This window comes from Suricata suricatta, chromosome 15, assembly GCF_006229205.1.
Source record: "Suricata suricatta isolate VVHF042 chromosome 15, meerkat_22Aug2017_6uvM2_HiC, whole genome shotgun sequence".
Taxonomy (NCBI): domain Eukaryota; kingdom Metazoa; phylum Chordata; class Mammalia; order Carnivora; family Herpestidae; genus Suricata; species Suricata suricatta.
Window position 1 is genome coordinate 53,847,436 of NC_043714.1, and position 16,048 is coordinate 53,863,483.

General features: G+C 35.1%; 1 protein-coding gene across 3 annotated transcripts in view; it reads right to left on the minus strand.

The window, feature by feature from the left end:
• Window positions 1–16,048, minus strand: part of CSMD3 (CUB and Sushi multiple domains 3) — a 1,185,533-nt gene that overhangs the window by 688,062 nt on the left and 481,423 nt on the right. For all 3 annotated transcript variants that reach the window (XM_029923716.1, XM_029923715.1, XM_029923714.1), the window contains one exon: window positions 11,590–11,677. In XM_029923716.1, the coding sequence (XP_029779576.1) occupies window positions 11,590–11,677 (88 nt within the window). The remainder of the gene's footprint in view (window positions 1–11,589; window positions 11,678–16,048) is intronic.

The window sequence follows — 16,048 nt, forward strand, 5'->3', positions numbered from 1 at the left end:
AAGGTATTTTATGGGACATGCTATGATTTGCGTACCATTCTGCGTGCTAATCTCCAAGGTGAGACTCCCAACAGTTGTGTTTTGAAATCTTAAACGCCCCATTTCTAATTTGAAATGCCTATGGAGCATAACAGGCTTTCAAAGGGAAAAGTGCTGCCAAAGACATTGAAACTGCCAGGAAATTCTATGCTGAAAAATAAATTAAAAATTTAAATGTCTCTTAAAATGATAACCAAATGTCTGAGAAGGCTCAGCTCTTGGAAACCTTGCCTACACAGAGTTTCCTTTTGTAGGAAAGGTCTTCTTTGATCCCTGCCCTTTAAAGAGATATCACTAGAGAAAGATAGGAATTTGTCTTCTCCTTGAGAAGAAAGAACAATTTTGGCTACAAAATTGTGATTTTATTTGAATTATTAAAACAGTGATATGTTGGAGTGCCTTGGGTGGCTCAGTCAGTAAGTGTCCGGCTTCAGCTTAGGTCATGACCTCATGGTTCCTGGGTTCAAGCCCCACATTGGGCCCTGTGCTGACAGCTAGTTCAGAGCCTGGAGCCTGCTTCAGAGTCTGTGTCTCCCTCTCTCTCTGAGCCTCCCCGCTCATGCTGTCTCTTTCTGTCTCTCAAAAATAAATAAAAAACATTAAAAAAATAAAAAAAAAACCACTGATATGTCATAGCAATGAAATGGCAGGATACCTGCCTCTCATCTGGTAATATTAAAACACTACTCTCTAGTCAAGAAAAGCTGACTGTCATGATATAAATTCATCACACTTTTGAATGTGGACCTACCTTCATCTATTCTCCTAAAGTAAGCTTTCTAAATATGCTAGTATAATCACTTATATGTCTTACTCTGGTAATTGCAAAGACATCATTAATAAATAGAACCTCCCAGAGATGTCCCTTCTACCCTCACAAAATCTTTTCTTTTAATGTATTTTTAAATGTTTGTTTATTTTCAGAGGAGGGGAGGAGCACAGAGAGAGGGCGAGAAAAATGCCCTGCAGATTCGGCACTGTCAGGGTAGAGGCCTATATGGAGCTTGATCTCAAGAACCATGAGATCATGACCTGAAATTAAGAGCTGGATGCTTAACTGACTGACCCATGCAGGCACCCCAACACAAACATCTCCTGAAGAACAGAATACCACACAGCCATTTCCTAATATTTTGTAATCTGACTTTTTGTGTCATCTTAGTTACCAATGATTCTCCATCCCTAAATTAATTCAATCTATCCTCATTTCCCTCAACTCTTCTGTCACCAGTGTAACCTCTTTTTTGGCGTTAGTGACCTAAGGAATATCTGGATTTCCCTAAGTCTAGTCAAGTCACCCTAACCACCTATTTGCCGCTCTTTTCTTGAATCTACTTCCTCTTCCCATGACCTAAAAATTAAGCCCTGTTCCATGTTCCTCCTTCCAAAATGTCTTCTTCTCCGATATATTCTGCCTCAGGAATACCATAACCTCTTGAAGATTTCAATAATCATGACTTTTGATGTTCATTTGTTTGTTTGTGTGTTTTAGGCCTTTATTATTTTCATTTTTCTGAAATTTGGATCTTTAAATTTAACTTTTAAAAACTGACCTAATCTTTCCTCTAAAACAAGTATATATTGTTAGAAGTGAAAGAGTATGGAATTTGGAATCAGATGAACTTAATTTTAAGTCCTATTATTCTTTTTACTTGACTTAGAAAAGCTATTTATTCTCTCCAAAGATCAGTTTCCCTTTTAATAAAAATGGAATAGCATCAAATTGCATAGTGAAGGTCTCGCTATCTAACAGTTACAGCATTGCCTGGTAAAGTACCCAGGCTAACATAGAGTTCAGTAAATGCCAAGTTACTTTTCCTTATTTTAGTGTGATTTTTCTAATTAATAAAGATTTTTAAATCTTCATTCTTTCTCCAAACCCTGAAACCCCTTGATTCTACTTTTTTCATCTGATCAGTTGCTCCCTTTCAATTCTCATTGCCTCCATTTTACTTCATACTCTTAACGGTTCTCATCTGGAGAGCAGCCATGGCTTCTTCTGCTATTACAGGATGTATTATCTTAGCTTTCAGATAAAGGTTTTTATTGCATAGCTACTGCTATATTACCCTTGATCAAAAAGCTTGTGTCTCATCTCTCATGGTGTTAAGAATTAACAAATTATATAATATGAATTATTATGCACAGACATACATCGTACTGTAGCTTACAAACACTTTCACAATTATTACTTTCTTAATTATTAAAAAATTATACCCGTGTAGGCTCCTATCCTGCTGATGAGTAAACCTGTAGGCCAGAAGTCTGCATTCTTAGCAGTAATCAACGTAGGCCTGAACCCAGGGCTATGCCTTGCAGTTTGGTGCTTTTCCCTTTGTTTATACATTTGCATTCTAGCACTTAACTTCCTTAATACAGTTGAAACCTAACTTTCTGACATTGTATTTCCAATTCTGCCATATTGTGTTACAGAATGCTAGACGTGCCTCTTACAGAAAACAGATCATTTTAGTTGTGTGAAGTGTATTTTTAAAAAGAGATTTTTATAAAGCTACTATTCCCTTAAAATAACCAGTTGCTTGAGGCAAACTGTTCTTCCAAATGCCTCTACCCTTTATCAGCTCAGCAATATAGCACATGGCATTCTCTCTTCCTCGAATGTGATACTTCCAATCTTTTCCTCTTATAGGAAATCCTACCCATTCTTCAAATGGATTTTCATTTTCCTTGTTTTCCTGAAACTTAAGTCCATGTTCTCTTCCCTCATATGACTCGAATGATATTCAGTTGTGTGCTTTCTCATATCACCATACTGGAATGTGTTCTATTTCTTGAAGGCAGACACCATCTTTTTTTTTCTTTTTCACCACAATCCAAAAATAGTTCAGATGCTTAAGAAAAGCCTGCTGAGCTGAATTTGAGTACCTGCACTGCAACCTTCCTCTCGTATAAGTTTTAAGACCAAAGCAACTAAGACTTGAACTGTTGTCCATATGGAAAGATGTTTCTGGCATATTTGCAAAGATTCCTTAAAAGACATATTACCTAGATCTGAAAACAAAGAGTAATAGAAGCATAAATGTTCAATTATTGCTTGGGGTCCAGAATGCTCAGAACAATGTTACCCTATTAAAACTAGACTCTTCAAATAATCTATTTTAAGTTCTATAAATATATAGAAAAATAGGGGGGCTAGATTTTTGAAAGTTACTCCAATTGTGTTATTGAAGCAAATAAGACATTTAGAAAAATGTGATTTATGAAAATATTCAACATGAACAGGCAATCTAAAGAGAAAATAGGGGCTCTGGAAGGCTTAGTTGGTTAAACATCTGACTCTTGATTTTGGCTCAAATCATGGTCTACAGTTCATAAGTTTGAGTCCTGCATCAGTCTCCACAATAACAGTGCTGATCCTCTCTCTCTGTTCCTCCCCTACTTGTGCATGTTCTCTCTCTCTCTCTCTCTCTCTCTCTCCTTCTCAAAACAAATAAATGAACTTAAAAATAAATAACACAAATGACAAGCCTTAATACTTACACTATGGATACTTTTTGAGGAACTTAACACATTATCTATACTTTATCTATTTTATTTTCATGGACTCCTTATTACTAGAGAGGAAAATACAGCTGTTTTTGCAATATTATGATAAAAATATTAAGAAGAAATGGTGAGGCAAGGAACAGAGGCCACAAATAATTTAAATTATGGTAATCTTTCACTGAAATAAAGAGTTTAAAATAGTGAGGGACACAGATCAAGGGAGACTACTGAATACTGGAGAGGAACCATGGACTGAAGGGGGAGGGAGGGAGGGGGTGATGGTCATGGTGGGGGGCACTTGTGGGGAGAAGCACTGGGTGTTATATGGAAACGAATTTGACAATAAACTATTATAAAAATAGTTTAAAATATACATATTTTGAAATACATTAAAATATTTCAACTAGAAAATAATTTTTGATGAATAAAACTATTTATAGATAAGGCAATTATTTTGGCTTGTGCAATGTGGGAATATCTTATGTGTACTAATTCTAAATCTATACAAATGACATTATTTCATATATTTTATGCAACATATTATAAATGACAAGTTTTTGGAATATAAAATTATTAAATGGATGATTAGAAATATCTTTTAGTGTCACCATAAATGATAAAAATAACATAAAAGCAAAATTCAATGTCAGATCTGTAATATTTTCCCATCCTGCATTTGCATAGTTACTCACATTTAATATTGTATAACTTCCATAGAAAAACACTGTTTTATTAAGTATATGGATTTTTATTAAAAAAATTCCATTGCAATCATGGAAATGCTATGTGACCTAGACAAACTAGAACAAGTAATCTGTCATTAATTATGTAATATGAGATGGATTATAGTAATGAAATAAAATGAGAATAAGAAGAAAAAATAAGAAATAAACCACTATAAGAAATGTCTGAATAATGAGCTTCTTTGTTTAAATAATATGAATAGGGAAAGACAAGAAATTTGGGGTAGGAGAAAGAAGGAAAAGATCTATCAAATCACCGATAAACCAAATGTAGAATAGAAGAAAAGGCTGCAGACTAAATTAGAATTTTTTAATAAAAGATTCTTTGTAGAATTATGATCTATTCTTCACTGCATTTTTCCATATCCAATTCATAAGGAAGTTCCTTGAGAATTTCAGTTCAAAACTGTGATGTAGGAAGATCCTACACTCACCTCCTCTCAAGTACACACTAGGTCAAAAGCTATGTGTGTAACAATTCCGTCTTTAATAAAACAAACATAAGGGCTGGCTAAGTGACCAGTATACATCTTGCAGACTGAAGAAATCCACATCAGAGGGGGTAAAAGAAGCTGGACACAATGAATCCTACCTCTGGTGCAGTGACCCAAATCCAGGAAGAAACTCAAAATCCAGATCCTCCCTGAGTATCAAAGAATTTGAACCTAACATCAGGTACCCCAATTTTTAAAACATGCACTTGAGAGAGGAGTCCCTCAAAAAAACTAACTTTGCGAACCAGTGGGGCCCATGTCTTGAGACCCACAAGATGGCAGCAATCTGAAAGGGAGCTTAAAGGCCTCAGATTAACCTGCCACAAGTCCCAGTTCAGAGGCAGCCACTGGTGACCAGACATAGAGTGAAAAAGGCTCACCTGCTTTATTAAAGTATAGGCATGAGAGACAGGACTCTAATTTAGTGCACACATCTAGGAGTTTGCGAGAATACTCTCCTGGACGGAGACCGGCCAGTACCAACTTCACACTCTCCTTTGGCTGAGGAGAGCACTAATATTTCCCAGGAGGGAGCTTTGACAGGCATCTGGCACCCTGACATCTGTGGTTATCCTTAGGGGACACTTCTTCCCTGCCTGGCTCTGGAGTCTAAGGGACTTTGCACTTCTGCTCTCGTGGGACTGTAATAATTGGTGCCTCACAGGAAGCTATACCCCTGTATGGTACCACTATATTGTGCACATCTCTCCACTGACTGGCTCTGGTGGCCAGTGGGATGTAATACTTGTGAGTCCCACTGGACTAAAACCAATGGAGAAAGGGTTTATAACAGCTACCACACGCAAGGCACAGCAAGAGACAATAGAACCAGGTCTTTCTGTGAAAGAGGCCCTGTGTTTTAATGTTTGGGTGTGGATTTGGGGGGGCTACTATTCAGGGTATACTCCTTGATTGCCTGGATCTAGTGGCCGGGGGTTTCATAACTGGGTCCACAGGACTGAGGCAATCATAGAGATGTTTCTTGGCAGGCTACCACCCCAAGTGTGTTGCACAAACGGTGGGCTGAGGCACACCCTATAGTCTTTCTGTAAAGGACGACTCTCTACTTTTTGTTGAGCTATGGCTTGAGGGGAGGGTTTCAGGTTGGCCCTCATCTATTGGTCTCTGAACTGCTCTCAGAGAACACAGGCTATGGATGCCAACAAAGCAAGCATAGAGGAAACATACCTCAACATTATGCCGTAGATGACAAGCCAGAAGCTACAGTGAAAGTTGAAAGTGTTTCCACTAAGATCAGGAATAATACAAGGATGCCCACTCTTGCCACATTTATTCAACATAGTATTTGTTGAATTAGGGCAAATAGGTGAAATAAATAAATAAACAAATAAGGAAATAAAGGGCATTGAATTAGAAAGAAAGAAGTAAAACTGTTACTATTTGCAGATGACAGGAAATCTTATATAGGGAACCCTAAGCACTCTATTAACCAACTGTTAGACTAATAAACAAATTCAGTAAATTTGCAGGATACACTAATAAAAACTATCAGAATGAAAAAATAACAATAACAATAAACAATTTCATTTACAATTGCATCAAATAATAGCTAGAAATAAATTTAACCAAGATTGTGAAAGACTTGTATGTTGAAAACTATTAAGACATGGATGAGAGAAAATAATGACTCCAGCACTTCCCCTATTATTCTTCTGTTTTATGTAATTTGATGACCCAGGGCTATTACCTGTCTGAAGTGTGTCTATTCAATCTTTATGCTATTCCAATTTTTTTCAACATCTGTCACCCCAATGAAATCACGCTTATCTATAATCTTCTTGCTGCTAAATTTAAGAGACAATCTTCTTCCTCTCATTCTCTGTTTATCAATAGCATTGACTACTCCTCAATCTCTTTTCAAGAACTTCCTTCTCTTGTTTCCCTCCTATTCTTCTTACCATCCACGGGCATGATTTGAAAGCTCCTTGTGTTCCATCATATCATCAAAGAGCATTGATCTTTGGGACTATGCCATAGATTGTCTACTCTTTTTATATAGTCTAAATGATATAATCTACTCATGTTTCTTTAATATTCTTCATAGTATCTACATGCTGATGGTTTTGGCTATTTCTGAATTTCAATTAAATTTAACTACAAATTTAACATCCGTGTGGAAATCTCTTAAGTCACTTAAAATTTAAAATCTCAAAACTGAACTCTTCATTCTTCCTCCTCAATCAAAACTCTGGTCTTCCATAGTAAAATAGTATCATTTAGTCCATTCTCATAATATTTAAGCCCCCCAAAGTAGGAATCACCTTTTATTATATTTTTACTTTCAACATCAAATTATCATTGAATACTGAAAATTGTATCTTTAAAGACTATCTTGAATCTTTCTAGTTCAGTATATCACCACAGTCCAAATTTCCACCATCTTACACGCAAACTATTCTAGTCGTCTTCCAACTAACATGTGTTTTCTTCAGTCCATCTATCAAAAATAAAAGGGATGATACAGTGAAAATATAAATGAGATCAGGTCATTCTCCTATGATTCTTTGTAGTTTCGTACGATATGTAGGTGACTTAAAGTAGCCCAGAAGTGACTGCGTTGAACCAGAGAGACCTTGATCAGCCTAATGGGAATAGGCATTAATAGATTTCAGTATATATTTCCATGAAGATACATTATATCAGTTGTAAGATATAACAAGGAAATGCAAAAATCTTTGTGAGTGCACATGTGTGTAATCTCCTGATTTTTAAATGTTGGCTCCCATTTTTTAAAAACACTGTGAGCTTAAACCTGTCTTCAGATTCTGTCTCTCTCTCTCTCTGCCCCTCCCACACTCATGCTGTCTCTCTCTCTCTCTCTCTCTCTCTCTCTCTCTCTCTCTCTCTCTCTCTCTCTCTCTCTCTCAAAAATAAATGAAACATTTAAAAAAGGGGAGACGCCTGGGTGGCTCAGTGGGTTAAGCGTCCAGCTTCAGCTCAGGTCATGATCTCATGGTTTATGGGTTCGAGCCCCACATCGGGCTCTGTGCTGACAGCTAGCTCAGAGCCTGAAGCCTGCTTCAGATTCTGTATCTTCCTCTCTCTCTCTCTGCCCCTCCTCTGCTCATGCTCTTTCTCTCTCTCTCAAAAATAAATAAAACATTAAAATTTTTTTTTGAAACACTGTGAGCTTAAAACATATCTTCAGTCCAGATGAGGTTGAATGGCTGCCAATTTGCTTTCTCTGCAAAAGAGATCTGGGATATCCTGATCTCCTCAGCTTCATTCTATGCTTTTCTCCCCTTTACATTTATTAATTTAGAGTCACTCATCTTTATTTTCCTGGAACAGTTCCTCATGCTTGTCCTCAGTGTGAGGCCCTTCGTTACGTATAGTCTAGATACATAAAATTCTGGTATCAGCGAGAGTGGAACCTTCTTAAAATGGGTGCGTTCCCACTCTGACAGTTTTTGACAGTTTCATTAGTTTCATTCTCCCTTACAGATGCTTGGTTTTTTTTTTTTTTACTTTATGATTTCACAATATTTTCCTAAATTTGTGATTACAACTGCATGTGCCATTTAATTGTTTATTGTCTTTTCTGCCATTACATTCTAAGAACTGTGGAAGGCATCTGCTATGTCTGCCTATGTCTGTTTTATTTGTTCCTAGTACAAAAACAGACATATAATAGGCAAATAACATATGTAGATAATGAATATATAAATGTTCACCTGATTTCTCACTCTCTATATATCACATTGTAATCATCCTGTGAGACCAAGCTCAATCTTAATTCCCTATGACCCTTATCTCCTAGTCTCCAAAAATGCCATACCTCCTTTGTATGTTCTTAACATTTTACATATTCTTTTTAGTTTAAATCCAAGTTAGTTAACATATAGTATAATAATGATTTCAGGAATAGAATTTAGTGATTCACCACTTACATACAACCCCTAGTGCTCATCCCAACAAGTGTCCTCCGTAATGCCCATCTCCCATTTAGCCTATCCTGCCACCCAACACCCCACCAGCCACCCTCAGATTATTCTCTGTATTTAAGAGTCTCACATGATTTGTTTTCCTAATTATTTTTATATTACTTTTGCTTCCTTTCCCTTATGTTCATCTATATTGTTTCTGAAATTCCACATGACTGAAACCATATGATATTTGTCTTTCTCTATTTTATTTAGCATAATACCCTCTGGTTCCATCCACTACAAATTCTTAAATTATAATGATTATACTATATTTTAGTCTGTCTGATTGTCAGCCTCTTGATGCCTAACATCAACCATAGTGCACCTGGCTCAGTCGGTTAAGCGTCCAGCTTCGGCTCAGGTCATAATCTCAGGGTTCGTGGGTTCAAGCCCCACGTCGGGCTCTGTGCTGACAGCTAGCTCAGAAACTGGAGCCTCCTTTAGATTCTGTGTCTCCCTCTCTCTCTGACCCTCCCTGTTCATGCTCTCTCTGTCTCTCAAAAATAAAAAACAAAAATAAGACTGCAATTCACTACACTTGAAGGTAAATTAAATCACTATATTAGTCTATTTCCAATAAAACCATACATTTTTGCAAAATGTGAGACCAATATTCAGATTAATAATTATCCTATAAATCATATCATACCATAGTCATAAAATTAATTGAATGCTTATTTTTTAATGTTTATTAATTATACTGAGAGACAGAGCATTCAGGGTTGGGGCAGAGAGAAAGGGAAAGGGAATCCCCAGCAGGCTCCACACTCAGTGCGGAGCCCTACAAGAGGCTCCAACCCATGACTGTGAGATCATGACATAAGCCTAAATCAAGAGTCAGACACAAACAACTAAGCTACCCAAGTGCTCCAATTGAATACTTATTTTGTCTCAAGCTGTACAATCATTATATGGATACATCATATCATGTAATTTCCTCTATCAATGAAATAAATACTATTATTCTTATTTGTAGAGCTGAGGAAATATGCTCTTGGAGAACACAAATAGTTTATGGCAAGAATGGGATTCAAATAAAGTTAGTTTGATTTCAAATTATAATTATAATGTAATATATATTGATTAAATGGTCAGACTTTGGAATCAGGAAATAATAAGTTCAAATTTCAGTTCTATCAAATTATATGCTATGTAAACAGAGTTTTAGTTTTCTCATTTGTGAAGTGGGTATCAAATAATAAATATCATATGAGATTGTATAATACATAAAGAAGACATGTAAAAAACACTTTGTAAGTTGCTTATTATTTTGTAACCTATAAAATGTCACTTTTAATTATTGAGGCTGAGAAACTCAGTTGATTTTTAATAAAGTCATTTAGTAAGATTAGAGTTTGACTAGACCTCAGGTCTTTTAAATTTCCTCTTGTGTTTTTCTTTAAACATTATCATTTACATTTATTGTGGGGCTGATTAAATAAAGATCTGTATTCTTTTTTAGAAAACTACAATTGTATTTATGTTGAAATGATATATTATCTTTTCGTCTTCATGTATAGCAAAATATAATTTTAAGTCATCTTGAAAGATCCACGGGGACAAAATTTCCATAGATCTCTATTTTAAGAACTATCTCCCCTCATGAACCCCTACAGGGTTACTCTTTCAAGTATCATTTGTCTTTTATACAAATAATATAAAGAAGTAAAAAATTATAACTGTGTGGTAGGTATAACTGTGGTCATTATCAATAATTTTTTTTCTAAATATAATGTATTGTCAAATAAGGTAACTTACAGTATATACAGTGGACTCCTGGTTTCGGAGTGGATTCCCATGTTTCACCACCCACATACAACATCTAGTGCTTACTCCAACAAGCGCCCTCCCCAATGCCCATGACTCCTTTTCCACCTCCCAACCCCCTCAGCCCATCATTTCTTCTCTGTGTTTAAGAGTCTATTTTGGTTTGCCTCCCTCTCTGTTTGAAACTATTTTTTTCTCCTTTCCTTCCCTCATATGTATCATAGATACTCTGTAAAAATAAGTATTTGTGAATGTCATTTAAATCATTGTTTAATAATTTACAGGATTTTTGGTATCTCTAATTTATAAAATGCTACAATCAGAAGACTACTAAAATTTCAAGGTTTTTAAAAAATGTTATTTGATATTTATGCAACTTAATGTCTACCACAGTATGCTACTTTCATTCTCTTGGTTGTTAATAATTTAATTTTGAATTAGTAAAACAAATACTAATTTTAAGATGGAGGTAAAACATCAGAGTTATGTGTACTTCTGAAAAATCCTTATGTTTATAGAACATTTGTAGGAAAGTTTCATAGACAGTACCACATTTTTAAAAATTTATTTATTTTTTAGAAGGAAGTAGAAAGAATGTGCTAGAGTAGGGGATAGACAGAGAGAGAGGACTGGGGATCCAAAGGAGGCTCTGCCTAGACAGCAGCAAGCCCATGGTGGGGCTTGAACTCACAAACCATGACACCCCAGCAATACCTCATTTGAAAATCACCATTATACGTGGCAAATTTGATTTACATGTTACAGAAAAAGAAACTGAGGCAGACAGAATTCGGTGACTTGCTCAACAAGATCGGACAACCACTTAGCAGAATTTGAATTCTAACTCATCCTTCAAATCCCAAGCCTATGATTTTTCACTTGCTACATGACAAGAAATTAATTGTTTAACTCCAGAAAAGTATTCTAATAAAGCTGGTATGTTATTTAATTAGACACTTTAAAGCAACAAATAAAATCTACCTACCATTGCTTTAAATCAGCCAGTCTTCACCTCCATATTATTAGTTATTTTTTTAATTTTAAAGAAACAAACTTCAACAAAATAATGAAGTAAATAATATAAAATATTACCTAAAATTGGATCCAACTCTCTTCCCATTTTCTGGTTCTCCTGGATCGGGGCATAAATTGGAAGCTGTTTTAATACCTCCCTCATTTACTGTAACATAGAAGAAAAAGAATGAATCAAACATGTATGATTACAAAATCAAGAAAAATGTTAACTGAAAAATTTACATAAATATATTCTTATATGTTAAGTATTCACTATAGTTTAAACATATAAAGATGAAATATAAGTTTATAACCCAGAAATAAAGACAAAGGATTCTTTCTATTAGTGGACCTATAAGTTTCATGTTCAACTTCAATGACATACTATACTGAATATGAACACACTAATAGTTAAACTTTATTTTTAATTACTATCAAATTGTTAAATCTCTGGAAATTCATTCCCAGGGTGTCATTGCCAGAGTTTCCATTAATTATTGGCATCAAAGAAGTCACTAAACCTTATAACTGTGTCATTTGGGTAACTACTATTTTTAAGTTGCAATAGGAAAGTAAGACCCTATGGGAAAAGTTTAAGATTATTAGCACTTCTTATTTGGTATATAACAAAGTTGTGTGTTCTTCCAATGTTAAAGCAAAACTCTGGTTCTAATTACCAAGCATGTCCCTAAATTACGATGTAATGCTGAAAACCAAAATAATGGCTTTATTCTCTAGCAATTTACATGATTATGTTTCACTAGGCATCATACATTTTTTCAGAACTTTCTCCAGAACACTCAATTAATGAAAGATTTATTAATATTTTCAATGGGTGTGATCACAATGGGTAACCAAATCCCCAAGACAGATATCTGAATGGGAACAATCTTTAAACCTGATAGTTTTGAAATATGTGAGTGATACTGTTTCATAAATCCAATCTTTTAATGAACTAGAGAATAACTGCTATTTTCTTCTATCAACTTCCTCTGCATTTTGAGAAAATAATTGGAACTGAGTGGAGATTCCATAGAGGAAAAACAAAAGGCAAAACGTTACAGTGGTTCTCGACCTCCATTGTATATCCAAACCACTATGGAGATTTCTTTAAGGATGAAAATGCTTATTCCTACCTCTAAATATTCTAACACAATTACTCTAGGGTAGGACTGTGGGCATCAGTTTTTTACTTTTTTTTTTTTTTTTTTCCAGTAATCCTTAGGATGATTCTATTGTAAAGTCAAGGTTAAGAACCAAAGTTTCCCTTCATCATTTACTTCAGACTGATCAGCATGTTCAAACTGATTTATCAGACAACAACAAGATGACTATCAGATAACATCCCAACAGTCATAGCTCTGGTAAAATGTCATATTTCCAATTAGATAGGAAATTTTCCATTTGTGTCCTTCATTCTTTTTAAATTTTTTTTAAATTTTTTAATGTTTTATTTATTTTTGATACAGAGAGAGACAGAGCATGAGAGGGGAAGGGGCAGAGAGAGAAGGACACAGAACCGGAAGCAGGCTCCAGGCTCTGAGCTAGCCGCGGGGCTGGAACCCACAAACGCGAGATCTGACCTGAGCCGAAGTCGGAGGCTTAACCGACTGAGCCACCCAGGCGCCCCTTGTCCTTCATTCTATAAAAATCACTTTCCTAAATATCACTAGCCAATATCCTTATTGACAACTTTATTACATATTCACTGATCCTTGCAAAATATGTGACAGTTTTACTTTTCTTGGTCTTCTGACTTATTGCATTCCCCTTTACATTATTTTTAACCACTCTTACTTTAAATGACTCTCTTACTTACTCTCTTACTTTAAATGACTCTCTTACTTTCTAGTGGACAAATTCAAAGGCATTGACCATGATTCTCTATATTTTATTATTTCCTCATAGCTTGAAAAAAATTACCTATTTGCTAATGAGTTCTAATATGCAGTTTCACAATTTTTCCCAAGCTCCATTCTTGCTCCTTCAGTGATCTGCTAAGTAACCCCACCAAAATTTTCAGTGTTATCTCATCTACATGCTCAGATCCAACCTAATTACTGACGCTTTTGGGCACACCATTATCATTCACCTCCCATCCATCTTGAGTGCTAGAGGAGGATGAAACTTTCTCAAACACAGTTTTTATTAATGTTCAAATCTCCTCCAATTTGAGATTTCTGTTATATCAGTTTTATTTCCCACTAGTCACCAAGATGCTTCTAGGACTCAATCCAATGGGTTCTAAAATGTTCTGCAATTTTACTGGTTAGCCATGTTTACCCCATGTTTTATTTATATTTTCTCCATGTCTCCATGTTTTTCCTTCCTTCATTTTTAGCTATCAAAAATTCTATCTAGTTTTTAAGGTTCCGTTCAAGTCCCACTTTTTGCAAAATACAATCTCTAACTTCCCATTTATTCTAATCCTTCAAATTATATAACATGAAATTTTTTGGTTTAGTTTTTAAATTATTTATTGTGTGTAGACTAGTAGTTTCACATTCCTTAATTACATACAAAGAGATTATATACTTGATAAAGATAAGGGGAAACCAGTTATCCTAATAAATCCACAGTGCCTAGATTAGGTGTTAATAACCTCTCAGTAAGTATGTCCTAGTAGTTTGATTAACAACAATAACTAGTAAACTCTTTTTAATGAATCAAGTATTTTCTATGGGAAGCACTCTCTTTCCTATCTCAAAATAGCTTTTGAAAATGTTGTAATTTATGTTATTTAAATGTGACTTTTTGACCTGGAATAGAAATAAAGAAAAGAATGGCGGGACCTGGGCTCATCTACTTTGTTACATTACAGTGTAGAACACAGATTACAAGTTACTATGAATACTTTGTTAGAAAATAAGATTTTTAATTCATTTTTTCCATTTTGTCATTATTACCTAAAAATATAACCTTGTGTTAATATAAATTTAGACAGTAGCTAATGCCTAACGTGGTACTGGGTCAGGAGTTATTCTACATCCTTTATCAACTTATTTATCTTCACAACAATCTAAAGGGTAGCTACTATTATTACACACTTCCTATAGGTGAGAAAACTATGGCAGGGAGAGGTTAAAAGTGTTTTCAAAGTCATATCTGTTAGTTAGTGCCTTAATCTAAGTTTAAACCTTGGCAGTGTCATTCAAAAATTCTACTTTTACACCTGAAGTCCTCTATCCTGTCCAGAGAGCTCAGCAAGGCAAAATGGCATCACTAATTAAATTCAATCCTCCTTAAATGTTTTATCTTAAAATGCAGAGCATATGTATAATTTTTACCATCTTTACTTAATTCATGTCCTTATGATTTTATTTTATTTATTATTTTTTGTCAATTTGGAAGTGTTTTTAAAACCATTGTTTTTGATTATCTGCAATAGGGGAAACGCTTTCCAATTTAAAATGTAAAGATTAATGGGAGAACTGCTATATGACATATGTATTTAATACTCTTTAAAACATTTAAAATAAAAAAATAAAGAATTTTATAGTATCTCATTTATCTGAAATGTAGATATTTCATAATTGTCCATAGCTAGTTATAGCAAGACATTCAAATGTAGTGGTATTTTTATTCAAAAGTTGCTTTTACTAAAAATGCCATTTAAGCAATTGGACATCTCTTTCATGCAGACTTCTTTAAATCTGAATAGTAATTTCCAGAATGGTAAGAAAATGGATGCTCCTTAAAAGCTTAATTATGGGGCACCTGGGTGCTCAGTGGGTTGAGTGTCCATCTCTTCATTTCAGCTCAGGTCATGATATCATGGCTTTGTGGGTTCAAGCCCCACATTAGACTCTTAGAACTCAGCCTGCTTAGAATGCTTTCTCCCTCTCTCTGAGCCCATTCCCCGCTTGCACTCTCTTTCTCACATCCTCCCTCAAATATAAATAAACATTTAAAAATAGTTTAATTACATGGACAGGGTGGTGCCTCTTGAAAAGAGTATCAGTATGGTGAATACTCTTTTTTCTCTGATTTTTAAGGATCTTTATTATACCTATTATTATTGTTATTATTATTAGTGTAACACAAGTTCTTTGTCACACACAAAAGTAGATAAAAGAAGGGAGGGTAAGTTTTACAGGATTAATAATATTGAAGTATGGATTACCAGGTGGATAGAGATTTATAAATAGGCTACAGTAGTCTTTTTTTTTAAGTTGAGGCCTTTAAAAAAATTTTTTTCCTAATGTTTTTATTTATTATTTTTGAGGGAGAGAGATAGAGAGAGCATGAGCAGGGGAAGGGCAGAAAGAGAAGGAGACACAGAATCTGAAGTAGGGTCCAGGCTGTGAGCCAGCTGTCAGCACAGAGCCTGACGTGGGGCTTGAACCCACGAACCATGAGATCATGTCCTGAGCCGAAGCCTAACGCTCAACAACTGAGCCACCCAGGTGCCCCTAAGCTACTGTAGTCTTCATTAATTTACCATATTATTACATGTTTGAAATTGAAGACATAAACTTAGCCAACATGAAATTATAATAACCATGTGTCAGGAAATACTCTACACCTTTTACATGTA